Source organism: Protomyctophum bolini (assembly GCF_963924005.1).
Source record: "Protomyctophum bolini genome assembly, chromosome: 8".
Lineage (NCBI taxonomy): Eukaryota > Metazoa > Chordata > Actinopteri > Myctophiformes > Myctophidae > Protomyctophum > Protomyctophum bolini.
Genome location: NC_137869.1, coordinates 18289422 through 18303733, shown reverse-complemented (window position 1 = coordinate 18303733; position 14312 = coordinate 18289422). Strand labels below are relative to the sequence as shown.

Here is a 14312-nt window from a genome sequence, read left to right as displayed (position 1 = left end):
TTGCGACTCGACTCGGACTTGGAAGGTAAAAGACCAACGAGACTTGAGACTTGACTCCGACTTGCTAGCCAATGACTCCCGACTCGACTCGAGACAAGATGACTTGTGACTTGTTTTGTTTCCGAGCATACGGTATTTGAATACAGCATCGGTGTGCAGCGCAACTCCACTCGCACACTAAGGCAAAACCTTTATTTTCACCACACAGCTGCAGTAGATTGAAAAGTTGCTTCCTACCTTTGAGTTAGTGTTGCTGAAAGACACCCAGATCCAATTGTATATTCCATATTTCCATATGTACTAACTAAGTGTGAAGTTGTGTCTGTAAAACTAGTGTCAACACGCACACAGTGACAGTTGTGAGCATGCGCAGATTGCACTGCCTCTGCTCCAGCGTACAGGGACAAAACGGCCATTAGGGGGAGCCATAGTACAGTGAAATACAGTGGGGAATATCTATTGATTCATTGATTGAATACTTTATTGGCAGAAATGTAATCGGTATAGGGTACATAGTCAAACACTGATCAAAAAGGGATCACTGAAAAAAGTCCTTGCTGTCTTGTTTCCATTCGGTCCTGGGTAATCAATTCATAATTATGACAAGTCACATGACAAATAACAAAATTCAAATTCTAGACTTGACACAACCTTGTGACTCGACTTGTGACTCGGCTTGACTTGCCCACAACAGAAAGACTTGGGACTCGACTTGGACTTGGGACCAAATGACTTGGGACTCGACTTGGGACTCGGACCTGAGGGTTGGATTGACTTGGGACTCGACTTGGACTTGGGACCAAATTACTTGGGACTCGACTTGGGACTCGGACCTGAGGGTTTGGACTGACTTGGGACTCGACTTGGACTTGGGACCAAACGACTTGGGACTCGACTTGAACTCGGACCGGAGCGACTTGAACAATTGTCTGCAATTTAGCAATATGTGGAGAGGAAACACAATGCTCAGTGACTTACTGCAGAGTTGCAGCGTGCTAGGGAAGATGACAAATGGAAAAGGATTAAATCAGGTGGGGTCGTGCAAGGTGACTTTTTGGCGGCCTTTAAATTATTCTAACAATTCCATCAAGCTGATTGCAGCAGTAAGCATAATTCATTGGCTGAGTGCATTTGCTGATGGCGCTAGGAAAACAAGGGGCGACAGAGCACTGTACCTAGTAAACCATTGTACAAGTACCAGATGTGCTTTCACTCCGCTCAGTATTGACAGTGGAGGTTTTTTTCTATTAACCAGGTGATTGCAGGTCTCCTAAGGACGTGGGGAGCGGCAGGGATTCCCCGCGTGTGAGATGGGATGTAATGCTGAGTGAGCGTGGGCCAACCACTGGCGAGACAGAGGAGCTTTCATAGGACTGTTGAAAGCAACCAGGAAGTGCTGCATGAAGACTGGCGATGAGGATCTCTTTGATCTGCACACAGCCCTGCCCAGGGAGGTCACCGGCTGGTTGCAGTGCATCACCTGGGCGGTCAGCCAAAGGCCAGTGTTAAGAGGTAACCGGGGAGTGGATGCAAGACTTTCACCTTTGGCTGGGGGTAGCTATAGTATAACCAGTAAGACGCGCAAATGCTGGAAGCGAACGCAGCTCGTACAATATGGAGTGTACTGCATCAATCACAAACAAATCACTCAGCTCCATATATGGGCACAAAGGTGGGACACACAGACACACACACACACACACACACACACACACACACACACACACAGACATGATCTGCTAGGTCTCATAGTAAGGATGCTTTTCATATTCCCTTACATAGAACACCTGTACCAGGACAGAACACAGAGTGGCAGACAAGGGAATATTGCAAAGCTTTTTATTGATGGAAATGGGAGAACCAACAATTAACTCCATGCCCCCCTGGCTTACAGAGATCAGATGATCAGTGCCAAGCTGAGCTGAGGTGTGGTGTGTGATTTAAACAGTACAGGGCCAAATGTACCACCCTCGTTTGCCTCATTTATTCCTAGTGGTGTGCCTGTGTTGCACACAACGCATTGCGCCATGAGCTTGTAGATATGCTATTTTCGGTGTGTGACTGCTACGCACAAACTAAGAATAAATCAGGCTTTAAGCTACGACAACCACAGAGGCAGATCATTTTGGGGGGCATTAACCTACACAAGGCAACAGAGGTATCCTCTTTGTCTACTTTGGCAAAGGTAAACAAGGCAAAATCCATTGTGAGGCACATCAAAATAATGTCCAAACACGCAGCAATGAGACAGTGATTCAATGCCGGTTGTCCGGAGGCACTTTGCAAACGTAGGCAACATAAAGACAACACAGATACAACAAATGAATGAATAATGCATTAACAAAGTATTCTTTCTAGAAGCCTTGAGCTTTTGATCGGAATGGAGGAAAAAAGAAAGAAAGAAAGAAAGCATTCAAATGAAGAATGCATTTGAACTAATTCTGTCCATTGATCACATGGGCAATACTTTATGAATACTGTAAGTAGGAGATTCACTTTCTGCATCAATCGACTCTCAGCCGCCTACAGCGCCAACAATGGACCCAATGGAACCAAACGGAATCACACTTTAGACAAAGGTGTGCTGATGAGGTATTCAGAGGATAATTTAGCAGACATTCATTTGATTTTAAAGGCCTTATAAAACATCCTAAATAACTAATTACAGTTTGCTTGATCTGATTATACTGTTTATATTTGAAACGTTGCTCAACAATTAATTATCTTTTAATTATATTATGCCCAAGCAGCCCAACCGACTCAACTGAACTAAACTAAAGACTAAGACTAAAGATTTGTGTCCTAATAGTGACATAATCTGTCTCCCTATTGTGTGGTTACATTTTGTAGTGAGTGACATTTTATTGTTTCTGGGTTCTTTCTTGTAGTTAGGGTTTTACTTTACAGTTGTGTTCCTTTTATTTGGAAGTAATTTCCTAGTGTTTCTCGTTGTCCTTTGTAGCGGCAAAGATCTAAAGCAGCCTCTTTCCCCACAGTATGAATGGGACCAGGGGCTGTATGGACCAGGGGCTGTATGGACCTGGCTCTGTTCCCAACTTCCCATGCCTTCCCACCACTCTCTGGACAAACAAACATCAAGCCGAAGCTCATCATCTGTACAATACTATGTCTACTTATACATACAAATATAAATATAGTATACATAAATATGAATAATATAATATCTCTATATATCCCACTAGGTGTTAAAAAAAGATATGTTAAAAAGTAGTCATGCTATATCATCTGATACCAGTCTGAAGCTGCTGAAGACCACACTGGGCAAGACCTACGCTGTAGAGTGCATTGCTGGAATTTGGCGCAAGTACCGCTCAAGGAAATGACATGTTTACATTCTCTGTGTATGAAACAAGTGTTGTGATTAGTCTGAAAATATTGTATCCGGGGGAAATACATCTGACGGATGTTCCGGCCTGACCTTCCGGCTATGCACTCTGTGCCTTAGGTTGTGACCAGGCTTTTCTCTTCGCAGATGATTAAGGCTGGGAACGAGGCTAGCTGAAGCCGATATTGTGACTTCCTACGTCTTGACCCATCTGAACTTCAGAGTTTGTAAACTCCTGGTAGCTGTGCTTAATAGCGAAATTTGTTCACCCAAAAGAAAAAAAGAAAAACTTGGAATTATTTTGAATTGTCAAATCTGTCGAAAATAAAAGTAAAATACAGCACTGTAAACTTACGAAATAAATAAATTCATGTTAGCCTCAAATGCTTGTGGCACTGGCACAGTTGTATTTCAGTAGGACAGTAGGATGAGCCATTTCCCCAGCAACAGTTGAACTCGACAACCTAACAATGGAATTCAAAGCCTACTGTATATGATAAAAGTGCTGTTTGCCATGTAAGGCATGTTGCTGTGGAACCTTGCCAGAGATACAAGTGCTCTCACTGTCTCAAAGTGCAGTTGGTGAGTAGCCACTTTCAAATGCTCATGCTACAGTAAGTGATCACTTGATCAAATTTCAAGGGGAACAATTTAGTTTGTTTTTGTAAGCCAAGTGACTTTGTTTTTGACACTATGACTTGTAAATACGGTAATGGAGAACTGAAAATAAACTACTTACTGTATGGAGGACGCTGGGGGAGAAATATTTATTAAAAGCCATCAACGCATCAAAAGGATTCCACAAGATTAAAAGTCTTGAGATATCTCTAATACGAATCTCTTGATTGTTTTTCTAAACGTTGTGGACTCTTTAAGGTGTCTTCATTAATGAAGTCCACCTCAGCAAGTTGATACCCCATTATCTTATGAGTTATGACGCTGCCGTTTTTATTTATATATTATTATTTCTGTGTGTGTGTGCATGGCTAAACCATACCTCCACACACAATGCTTGCTCAGGCCTTGGACAAAGTGAGGGCTTTTGATTTAGCCAGTAAAGAAAACAATGGAAGCCTGTGTTGTTATGGCTGCTCCACCCACATGCGGGACGGCCGGGGGAGTGAAATAAGGGACGGTCTGCCTCTACAGTCTACACACAGTGTACAGTATGCTACTGAAGGTGTCAGTGACATGGAAATCACACAACTATTATCCGGACAGTCGGTAGCACACCTGTTCACCTCCACATATTTTTACAAGTTGACTTGAGGAGCAGACAAGGCTCCTTTGGAATGCTAATTTTGGTAACAATAAAGACTTTTCTGGATTAATTAAAGTTTATTGTTTATTCGGATCCGCATTATCTGTTGCTGTGGCACAGTTTTCCAGCTTCAAAGGGACAAAGAGTGCCCTCCTTAATACAAGTCTAAATGTCAAATCACTATTAAGTTCATACCTCATAAATGGCTTATTAGCACACCTCATATTAAAGTGTTACCCTGTTCAGAACATTACCTTGGCTGACGTGATAAATGACTGCTGTAATTGGACTGGTATGCAGATTAGCTACTCTACTTGCCATCACACTCAGTCGAGTTTAAATGGCACTGGAAAGCAAGGCCACAACATGTAGCACAGAAAGTATTAGAGTGAAGAATAGTGCAGAGATGCATCAGTTCTCCCTTACTTTGGTAACACTATGATTTCAAAACATATAGACAAAGGTTTCAACTGGGTGTTGTGTTCCTAACAAAGAGATCGTAACAACGGAGACTTGCATAGTACTGTAGATAGCTCAAACTGCACAGACTGTTCAACGAGACAATACAGTATGCAATTCAAAATAAAACAATAGATCTAATGTAGTCTTTGTCTCCGTTTGCCAATCCAATGAAGCACAAGAAACCAGCAACATAAGGTACATTTGTCAGGTGACGATTGTACAAGACCAATATATGGCTAAAGAAGTACTCTTATGTACTGTATCATTTAAGCTCATAAGTCAATCAATAATTAATAAGTCTCATTAATGAGCCTTATTGACCTCCGCTGTTCTAGAATATTATAACATTATAAACAAACAAACAAAAAATGTACCAATGTCATTCTGGAGGGAAACACAGCATGGTCCCTTCTTTTCCACATCAACTCTATAAAATGGACATGAAAAACAATATACTGTATATATAGATTCAAACATAAAAGATGAGTATCAATGGGTAAAACTGATCCTGACATACAGTGACAAACAAATTCACATACAAAGTCCAGTACCAACAGCATGATACTTCTTTTGACTAAATGTTCGTTAAGGACACATAGGTTCAAATCTGTACAGTTTAAATATTTCCTAATTCATAAAAATTCTCCATATCTTTATCTATAAAGTGTCAATGCAATTAATATAAAAAGAAATTGCATAGCCATCTCATACCTACTGTATGTCCTCAGCAAGAGATGGGAAACTCTTTTAGGATTAATAAACAATCAATAAACTAATCTATGTAATGGTACGTGGAAAAACAATGTGGAATATGTAAAGTGGTACAAGACCAAATTGCTAATCTATCCAGCTGGGTTCACTTAAATGAAAAAAACAACAACAAAAAAAACTGTTCACCTGTTCCAAGTCACAAATAAAAGCATTTTCGTACACTAAAAAAAATGCTATCGTATCCCTGTGTTTGGAATGTTATCATTGTACACAACAGAAAAAAATGTGCCTGGCAGAGAAGGTTATACTGGAATGAACTGTATGGTGCGTAATGTAATTGTATATGAACGGGAACTGCATTCAACAGTCAACAACAGAATCGCATTAAAATGTGTTGAGCTTGTAGAACTGCCATTCTAGATACACTTGACTATACGACATGCAACCAAGTGTAAATCAGGAATTAGAATGAGTTAATTCATGATAGAATGAGTTTCAGTGTGTTCCCGCTCGTTTATATTCCTTATTTACCATGAACTGTCTAGATTTTCTAAATGTATATGGAATGTATAGTGTGGCTGCAGAAAAATAACATTAACTGCATTTTTTACAAACGATATACTGTTGCTAATCATTAATATAAATACGGCAAAAGCTACAGTTCTGAATGCATCCGTGTTGATGGGTCAGATGCACTGGCTTCATCTCAGAACGGTTGGGTGAAAATGCCACGTATGATTTCAAAAGTAACGCAGTAAATATACATAAAACACACAGACTCCTTTTGCCGTGATTGTACCGAACTCGCCCTCAATACTATACGTGGGCACATCGCCTGGTTCTAGTTATTGCAGCTAAATACTGTATATAGAAGTCTGTGAAAGGAGGAGAGCATGGTGTGTGTGTGTGTGGTTATCAGAGAGAGAGAGAGAGTACTGAGTGTGTGTGGGGTGACACAGTGGAGTTGACCGGGCGTTGGGGTGGTTGGTTCAGAGGTCAGTGGTGACCTTAGCACTGAGGGCCTGGATGCGGCTGGTATTGCAGTTCTTGCAGAGGACATGACGGTCCAGAGGATAGCAGCCCTGGTTATCACCCTCCGACAGCAGGGAGCCACAGTCCTGTTGGACACGCGTAAACACGCACACACATTTGAATAACTATACTTGTGAGGACATCAACGTTTTAGAATACCGTTTGATGTTTGTCATTTTCAACCGTAACCCTAAAGTCGAAAATAGCAGCGTCGCATTGTGAGCTATATGTAGATCTGCTACTCCTTGGTGCACGGACCATGTACACTAGTCTGTTACTGTACACCACAGTCAAATGAGTTCACTCCCAAGACACAATACACACACACACACACATGACTGTACAGTATATAAAGTATATGTCACTGGGCTTGTGCCTATTTACGTGTGTGTTTTTGTTTATACAGTATGTATTTTCACACACACATCCACAGTTCCACACATGTGCACAGAGAAATGTTTCTTTCTTAATTTTTTCTCTCTCTCTTTTAATCAGATTGATACGTTAGATAATTAATGTTGATTCATGTAATAATTAATGGGTAACTTATTGTAGTAGTATTTGCCTGGGGTGGGAAGGCCATTTTGGGTCAAAATGTCGCAAATGAAAGGAGCTTATGTGTGGAAATTCATTCCCATAATTTATTATACATTAAGTATGAATTAGTAAGACTGTGGACAGGACACCTGAAAATGATGGTACAGTACAGTATATTTTAGTACATTGCAATTACAGTTTCTACTACAGTAACAAACAAGTCATCATGGACAAACAATTATCTCTGCACAATGTATGTCTATGCAAGCCCTGGATATAACCTGTCCCAGATATGGGTTCATAAAAATACGTGAAGAATAGAATAATAAATAATTAAACAGTCCATCTGTTGATGTTAATGTGTTTTCTTCTCTCATCGAACACTTCAGGTGTATCGTCTGCTCTTAGCTGACCTTTAAAGCTGCTGAAACATGTACACTACAGTATGAGCACAATGTCAACATGATTGGTTAGTTGTGTAACTTTTAACCTCACACCTAACATCTTCAGAATCAGAATACAATGTATTGTCACATCATAGGTTCACAGGTGTAAAGGAGGGGGAGGGCGTCTGACAGAGGGAGAGCAAAGAGAAGGAAAAAAATAAAACCAGGAAGAAAAAAACAGTAGCAGTTTTGTACATGCGGTTGGACATAAGGTGCAAAAAGATAGCACCAGCCAGCAGGTGTAAATGAGGAACAGCACTGGAACCATAGACTGTAAAAAATATGGACAAAGCGTTCCCCGGGTCTAACATGAACGTAAAATGAAGCCTGTCAGTCCTTGCAATGGAAGTCGCCATCTTTCTAGATCCGTTTGGGCCCAGCTGGCCCATTGGCTGGCCCAGACAACGAGGCGGGACTTCCCCCCTTCTTCTTCGTTGGTTTTTATTTTGACTCGCGCCACAACAGGCCATTATATGAACTTTCAGGAAATCCCGATTTCCTTGTGGCTTCACAAAATATCTGTCTGACTGCCCCCCTGACTGGAACGTTATAGACTGGATTGGTATTCATTTGCTTGTCTTGAATTGTTAATTTGTTGTTAGTGGGCAAGTGCAATTGCTTTTATTTTGCTATTTTGTGTTATGTAGGGTTTTATGTAAGTTGTATTATTTGTAATTTATTCTGCCATGATCAGGACCTGAATAACACATTAAAATTCTGTACTTGGAATGAAAACAAAACTCTGTGAATCCTTGACTTATAGTGACAGTCCATATAAAGGTAAAAAAAAGAAAATAATAAATAAATTTCAACTAAAATATTTTTTTATCATACTGCTGCGACAGACCGTAGCTGGTTGCTACATATGCAAGCCTGTGGACTTGACGGAGGGGAGATGGAAGCTATTTTGAGCAGGTAAAGAGGGATGAATTAATAAACACACCTTGAGTTCATGTATCCCTTTCACACCCTGCCATATGCTCTAGTCTAGTAGAACATAGCAGAGATGTGCAAAGGACATTGCATTCCACAACTTGCGTGCAGCATGTACATCACACCAACACATCCCACACTTCACACACAAACGCACACCGTACATACCTCACAGCGGTAACACTGCACGTGGAAGTCACGGTCGAGTGCCACGATACGAACCGTCTCCTCTTGGCCCGGCGCCGGCATGATGGGCTCGGAACACACGCAACAACGCGGGGCAAACTTCCTGCAACCGCCCCCACAAAGAATAAATCAATTCAGCTTCAGAAAAAAACTGCGGCAACTGTGGCACACAAACAAGTAGTCTCTTTCAATCCAAATGAGTTCTAAAATGAATGTCCGGGGATCTACGAGTTTTGGGGAAGAGTTACAAGGACTTTGACAGATCTATTGGGGGTGCAATTTCCGATGGATCCATTTGTACACCTGTTAAATGATGATTCTATGTTACCTCTTACGGCAAAGACACGCAAGGTCTGGTTGGCTGGACTTACGGCAGCCAAAAAGATCATAGCCCAACGCTGGAATCCCCCACATGATATTTCAAAAACACATTGGCTGCGAAGCTTTCTGGATATTGCTTATCTGGAACTGTCATCGGCAAGGATTAATCAGACCCAAGAGGGCACAATTTCAATGTGGACAGACCTAATATTAGACCTGAAAGACTTACTGACCCGGTGATATTGTAATTGAGGTGTTGTGGGTTGATTGTTCTGTGAATAGGATGGGGAGGGGGAGGGAGGGGTTTCTGTGTGTGTGTGTGTGTGTGTGTGTGTGTGTGTGTGTGTGTGTGTGTGTGTGTGTGTGTGTGTGTGTGTGTGTGTGTGCACGTACGTACGTGCGCGCGTGGGTGCACACGAGTATGCATGCGAGAGTGAATGTTTTGAGTTCAATTTTATACACTGTATAATGACTATGCTATGTTTTATGTTCAGAAAAAAAACAAATGAGTTCTAAAATGCCTTCTGGAACTACAGTTGAATGTGAACAAGTCAGGCTTGCTTTCTAATTGTTTAGAAACACACTTTAATATCTTTAAGACATTTTTATCTTTTAAGTGTCTGGCAACATGTTATTCATGTGTAAATTTACATACATACAGTACTTACTAGGGATGTCCCGATCACGTTTTTTCGCTACCGATCCGATTCCGATTTATTGATTCCGTTCATTTGAAAATGACTTGATCGGCCCCGATTTCCGATCACCCGATCCGATCTGGACAACCCTAGTACTTAAGTCATAGCCAGCACAGAGTTATTAGCCCTGTTTTAGCCTCTTTCCAATGTCTTCAGGGCAATTGCAGATAGACTTTTTAAGATTTTACCGATTACATTCAAAGCTCCTCTTGGATTGGCCCCAAGCTGCATTAGCAAGCTTTTAATTAAACCTTCGCAAGGCTGAATGCACCTCGACATTCTGAGGGAAGGTCCTTTATGTCACCCTACACTACAGACAACCACGGTATCTCTTCCAGGGCCCCATGACTCTTAATGCACTTTATTGGTCAGTCATTGTGATTTGCAATTATAAACTGTTACTGCTCCCATTAGATTTGATTAGATTTGATCCCCTGCCAAAATCCTTTATTTTGAGAGCTTGGTCTCTTGTTCAGTATCTTGTAAACGCTCTTTAACCCATTTAGGCCTGAGGCCGATTCTAAAAACGCCTCTAAATCCTGACCTAAGGTTTCTGAAAAACTTCAAATATTTATATAGCAGCATCAAACATTTTACATTTTTGAATACTGTACATACTGTACAGAACCCAAAAATGCCTGAGGGCGTAAAACACCAAAAGGGGCTCCCGCCCAGAATGGTAGTGTACAATAACAATTATTATAATGTGATTATTACAGTAGATTATTCAACTTTGCCCTGGTTCTAAAAGCTTCACCTGACGCGGAATATTTGAGGAAGCAGCTTAACGGTCATGCAAGTGGAATGCACGGCGGCCTCGCCGCAATATATCATCAGTGGCATTTTGCCGTTTGCTTTCATGCCTTCAGGTGGAGTCATTTGGGAAACACCTGAGCAGGAACAGGTTCCTCTAACAATGGGGTCAAAGGGGATATGAGAACGGTGCTGAGGTTTCAGGTCAGGTCAGGTGACTGGAGACGACGATGTCAACACTTCTAACAGGCTTGGCAAGTGGCTGAGATTCAGGAAGCGAGGGGGGGGGGGCTGTGGCGTCGGGATGCCACAGCCAGAGCAGTGAGAACGACATGGCCAAACACAGCTGTTCCTCGACACAAAGGGCCGCATTGTTGAGGTCATACTTGTCATGTGGAAATTAAACAGCGGCCCACGGCAGCACTGCTCCGCAATGCTGTGGGCTTACTAACAGCAAGCTGTTTACTTCCATTTCCCTTTTGGGTAAGGTAACACTTCTGGTAAGGCACTTGTTTGCCCAATCCACGCAGCACATGCTGTCACTTCACAGCAGAGCCGGATTTCACAAGGCCACTGGGCTTGAGAGGACGTGGATCCAATACTTCCTGGAGAATAACTGTAACCATGTTCAGTACTACATAAAAGGTTTCTCTAATAGAGGGTATGCACGTGACATCATCATCATACCAGGAAGTAATGCAGAACGCCTACTGAGTGGGAAAAAAACTACTTTCTCACCTTGACAGCCCATACATCCAAACAGAAAAGTCCTATCTGATTGCATTAAATGACATTAAACTCACTTTGCCACTAGATTTGCCACTCGATTTTCCACTCACTTTATACAAGCGCATACATTATCTAGTTATCCAACTAGTTCAAATGAAACTGATAGAACTCAATATCAAAGGGTCATACCAATGAATGACTCTGAAAAAAAAATGGGACCCAGTGCTTCCCTGCTTGGCATTCCCTACTCAGCATCAAGGGCTGGGTTGGGGTAATCCCTGCGACATACTGTTGTAAGCGTCATGTTCCGGGGGTGTACTTGTACATCATGTCCAGGAGGTGTACTTGTACATCATGTCCAGGGGGTGTACTTGTACATCAAGCTGCCTCATGCTACAGAAACAGGAGATAGATTTCCTGCCATATGGGCCTCATGGCTTGGCAAGGCTTACTTACTTAGGTTACCTGGCCAATGTGGCACAAATATTGTCGATTATTTGTATCTGCTCCTTCTGTGCTGGAGAGATAATTCATTCTTATTTCTTGATGAAACAGGTCTCAAAGTCACAACTTTTAACTGTTGTGAACTACAGTACTGTACAGTATGGATTTTTGTTATGCTAGGCATAATAATAAACAAACTTTATTTTGTTACGGTTTTGCTAGCATAGATTAGCTTGACAAGACAACCCAATGACGAGAAAACACACAACACTGTGTGTGACAGAGGATGTGAACCATATGAACCCTAGTCTGCTTTTCTGGGCATGCAGTTGCACCATAACAAGGTAAGATGAATACACTAAATTAACTTTCCTAATAAATTTATGTTCAAGGACTTATTTTTATGGAATGGAAGGTATGCAGCTATGCAAGGTTCTATAAAAGGTCAATATCACTTTAAATTCAGTGTTGTATATATGTATGTATGAAATCTTGGAAGGATAAAGGCTAACATTTTAAAAATAGATAGTCTTTGTCGCACCAAACATCAAGTGTAGAATGGTCCTTACTTGTGGAAGTCCTCGATGCAGTGGATGTGGTTGGCAGCATCCACAGTGAAGGGGATGCCATCCAGGCTGCGCTGGCACACCACGCACGTGAAGCAGTGAGGGTGGTAGGCTTTTCCTGTGGCCCGCAGTATGCGCTCCATGATAGGCTTACTGCAGATGGTACAGCTCTCCAAAGTGTTCTGTACACACACACACACACACACACACACACACACACACACACACACACACACACACACACACACACACACACACACACACACACACACACACACACACACACACACTTAATTGTCTATTATTGTACTAATTACAGTATGTCAGTGAGGACTGTCAATTGATTTCAACAACATGTCGCTGCCACGTGTAGTGAGCTTGTAGACTGGTTATTTTCGCAGAATGCTCTCCTATTTCATCATGTTCAGAATAGGGACACTTGGGTTCATGGCAAAATGCTTAACAATAATCATCATCAGAACACTAAACTGTGTGTGTGTGGTGTCTATCATTTGATCTGTATGGCCCTCTGGGGCACCTCGGTCAACGGAGTATACAGGGCTTAAGTGTTTAAAACGAGGTAGACGAGTATATGGTGAAAGGTGAATATCGTCACTGAACAGCTCGCAGCCTGAGCCAATCGGCATCCAAGGACCGAAACCACCCGTTTTCCTGAAGAGGCACGTGTGGGGCGCATGCAGCAGATAAATCGACACTAAACAGCTCTGGCAGGGCTGTCCTCGGATGGCCCCGAAGCCCCAGGAATCTGATTAGCAGCTCCCTCAAACACAAACCCGGTCGTTTTTCAACTGCCCCTCCTCCCCCAGCCTTCCCAATACGTGCAAGTGCGGGCAGTAAATACTTCCACTTTGTGATGACTGCAGGTTTTCTGCAGCCAGGCGACCGGGCAGCCAGCCCACTGGGGGTGGTGGTGGTGGGTGTGCATCTGTGTGTGTGCGTGCTTGTGTGTGCGCGTGTGTGTGCGTGTTGTGGGGGCAGGGGTGGGGGTCGTGGCTGCCGTCTGCCTCTGACTTATCTGTGGCATCCCTCTTCTTAATATCTACTGGGAGACACCATTTGTTATTCCAATATTTCATAAATAACGATTGCCTCTCTAAACAGCAATGCAATTACAGGGGGATGGATATATCATGTGAGGGCTGATCAATGAGGGGCTGTGGCACACGGACGTGTGTGTGTGTGTGAGTGTGTGTGTGTGTGTGGGGTGGGAGGCAGGGCAGGGCTGAGGGGCCTCTCTGGAGCACAGGCTGTTCTGCCCAGGCATTTCCTGGATGTCTGCATCCCTCTGATCTCTCTCTCCCTCTCTCTCTCTCTCTCTCTCTCTGTAGGCCTGGCCAGGATGAGAACAGCACGGTTCAGCTGCTCGTTGTAGCTGCCTCAATGTTTCTAAACAGAGCTTGGGGTGTGTAGCAACACGGCGCTGTGCACCCCCCCCCCCCCCCCCCCACGTGCTGCTCAGAGAGTTGAGCATGCTTCCTGCGGTCTGTGCGGTCTTGGAGGTGGGCAGTGCACACGGTGTCTGCTAAAGTCATGTTGTTTTATTGTTATTGCGGTTAGAGTGTCAACCAAAAAATATAAATGGAGTGGACCTCCTCATCACCATAGCAACGAACTTGCCCACTTCTTCTGTAGTTGTCTTTTGCTCTGTTCTTGTAGTCCACTACTAGCACATCATGGCAGCATGTTCCTTGAGCCCCGAATTGGGCAATGCACGTTTCATGTGGACTGTGGAGAGTAGGGCGATATGACGCAATCTAGGCTGCGCGACAGTGTGCACCTCCAAGATGTTGTAACTCCTCGGATGGCGTGCACCGTGCACAGCCCGTGCTGCCATGATTGGCTGCTGAGAGAAGGCATGCGATGGGA

General features: G+C 42.9%; 1 protein-coding gene across 7 annotated transcripts in view; it reads right to left on the bottom strand.

Moving 5' to 3' along the window:
* Nucleotides 1-1831: 1831 nt before the first annotated feature.
* lpp (LIM domain containing preferred translocation partner in lipoma) overlaps nt 1832-14312 on the bottom strand; it is a 163322-nt gene continuing 150841 nt past the window's right edge. For all 7 annotated transcript variants that reach the window (XM_080770855.1, XM_080770857.1, XM_080770859.1 and 4 more), the window contains 3 exons: nt 12429-12607; nt 8897-9017; nt 1832-6898 (listed from right to left, as the gene is read on the bottom strand). In XM_080770855.1, coding sequence (XP_080626981.1) covers nt 6770-6898; nt 8897-9017; nt 12429-12607 — 429 coding nt within the window. In that variant the 3' untranslated portion in view covers nt 1832-6769. The remainder of the gene's footprint in view (nt 6899-8896; nt 9018-12428; nt 12608-14312) is intronic.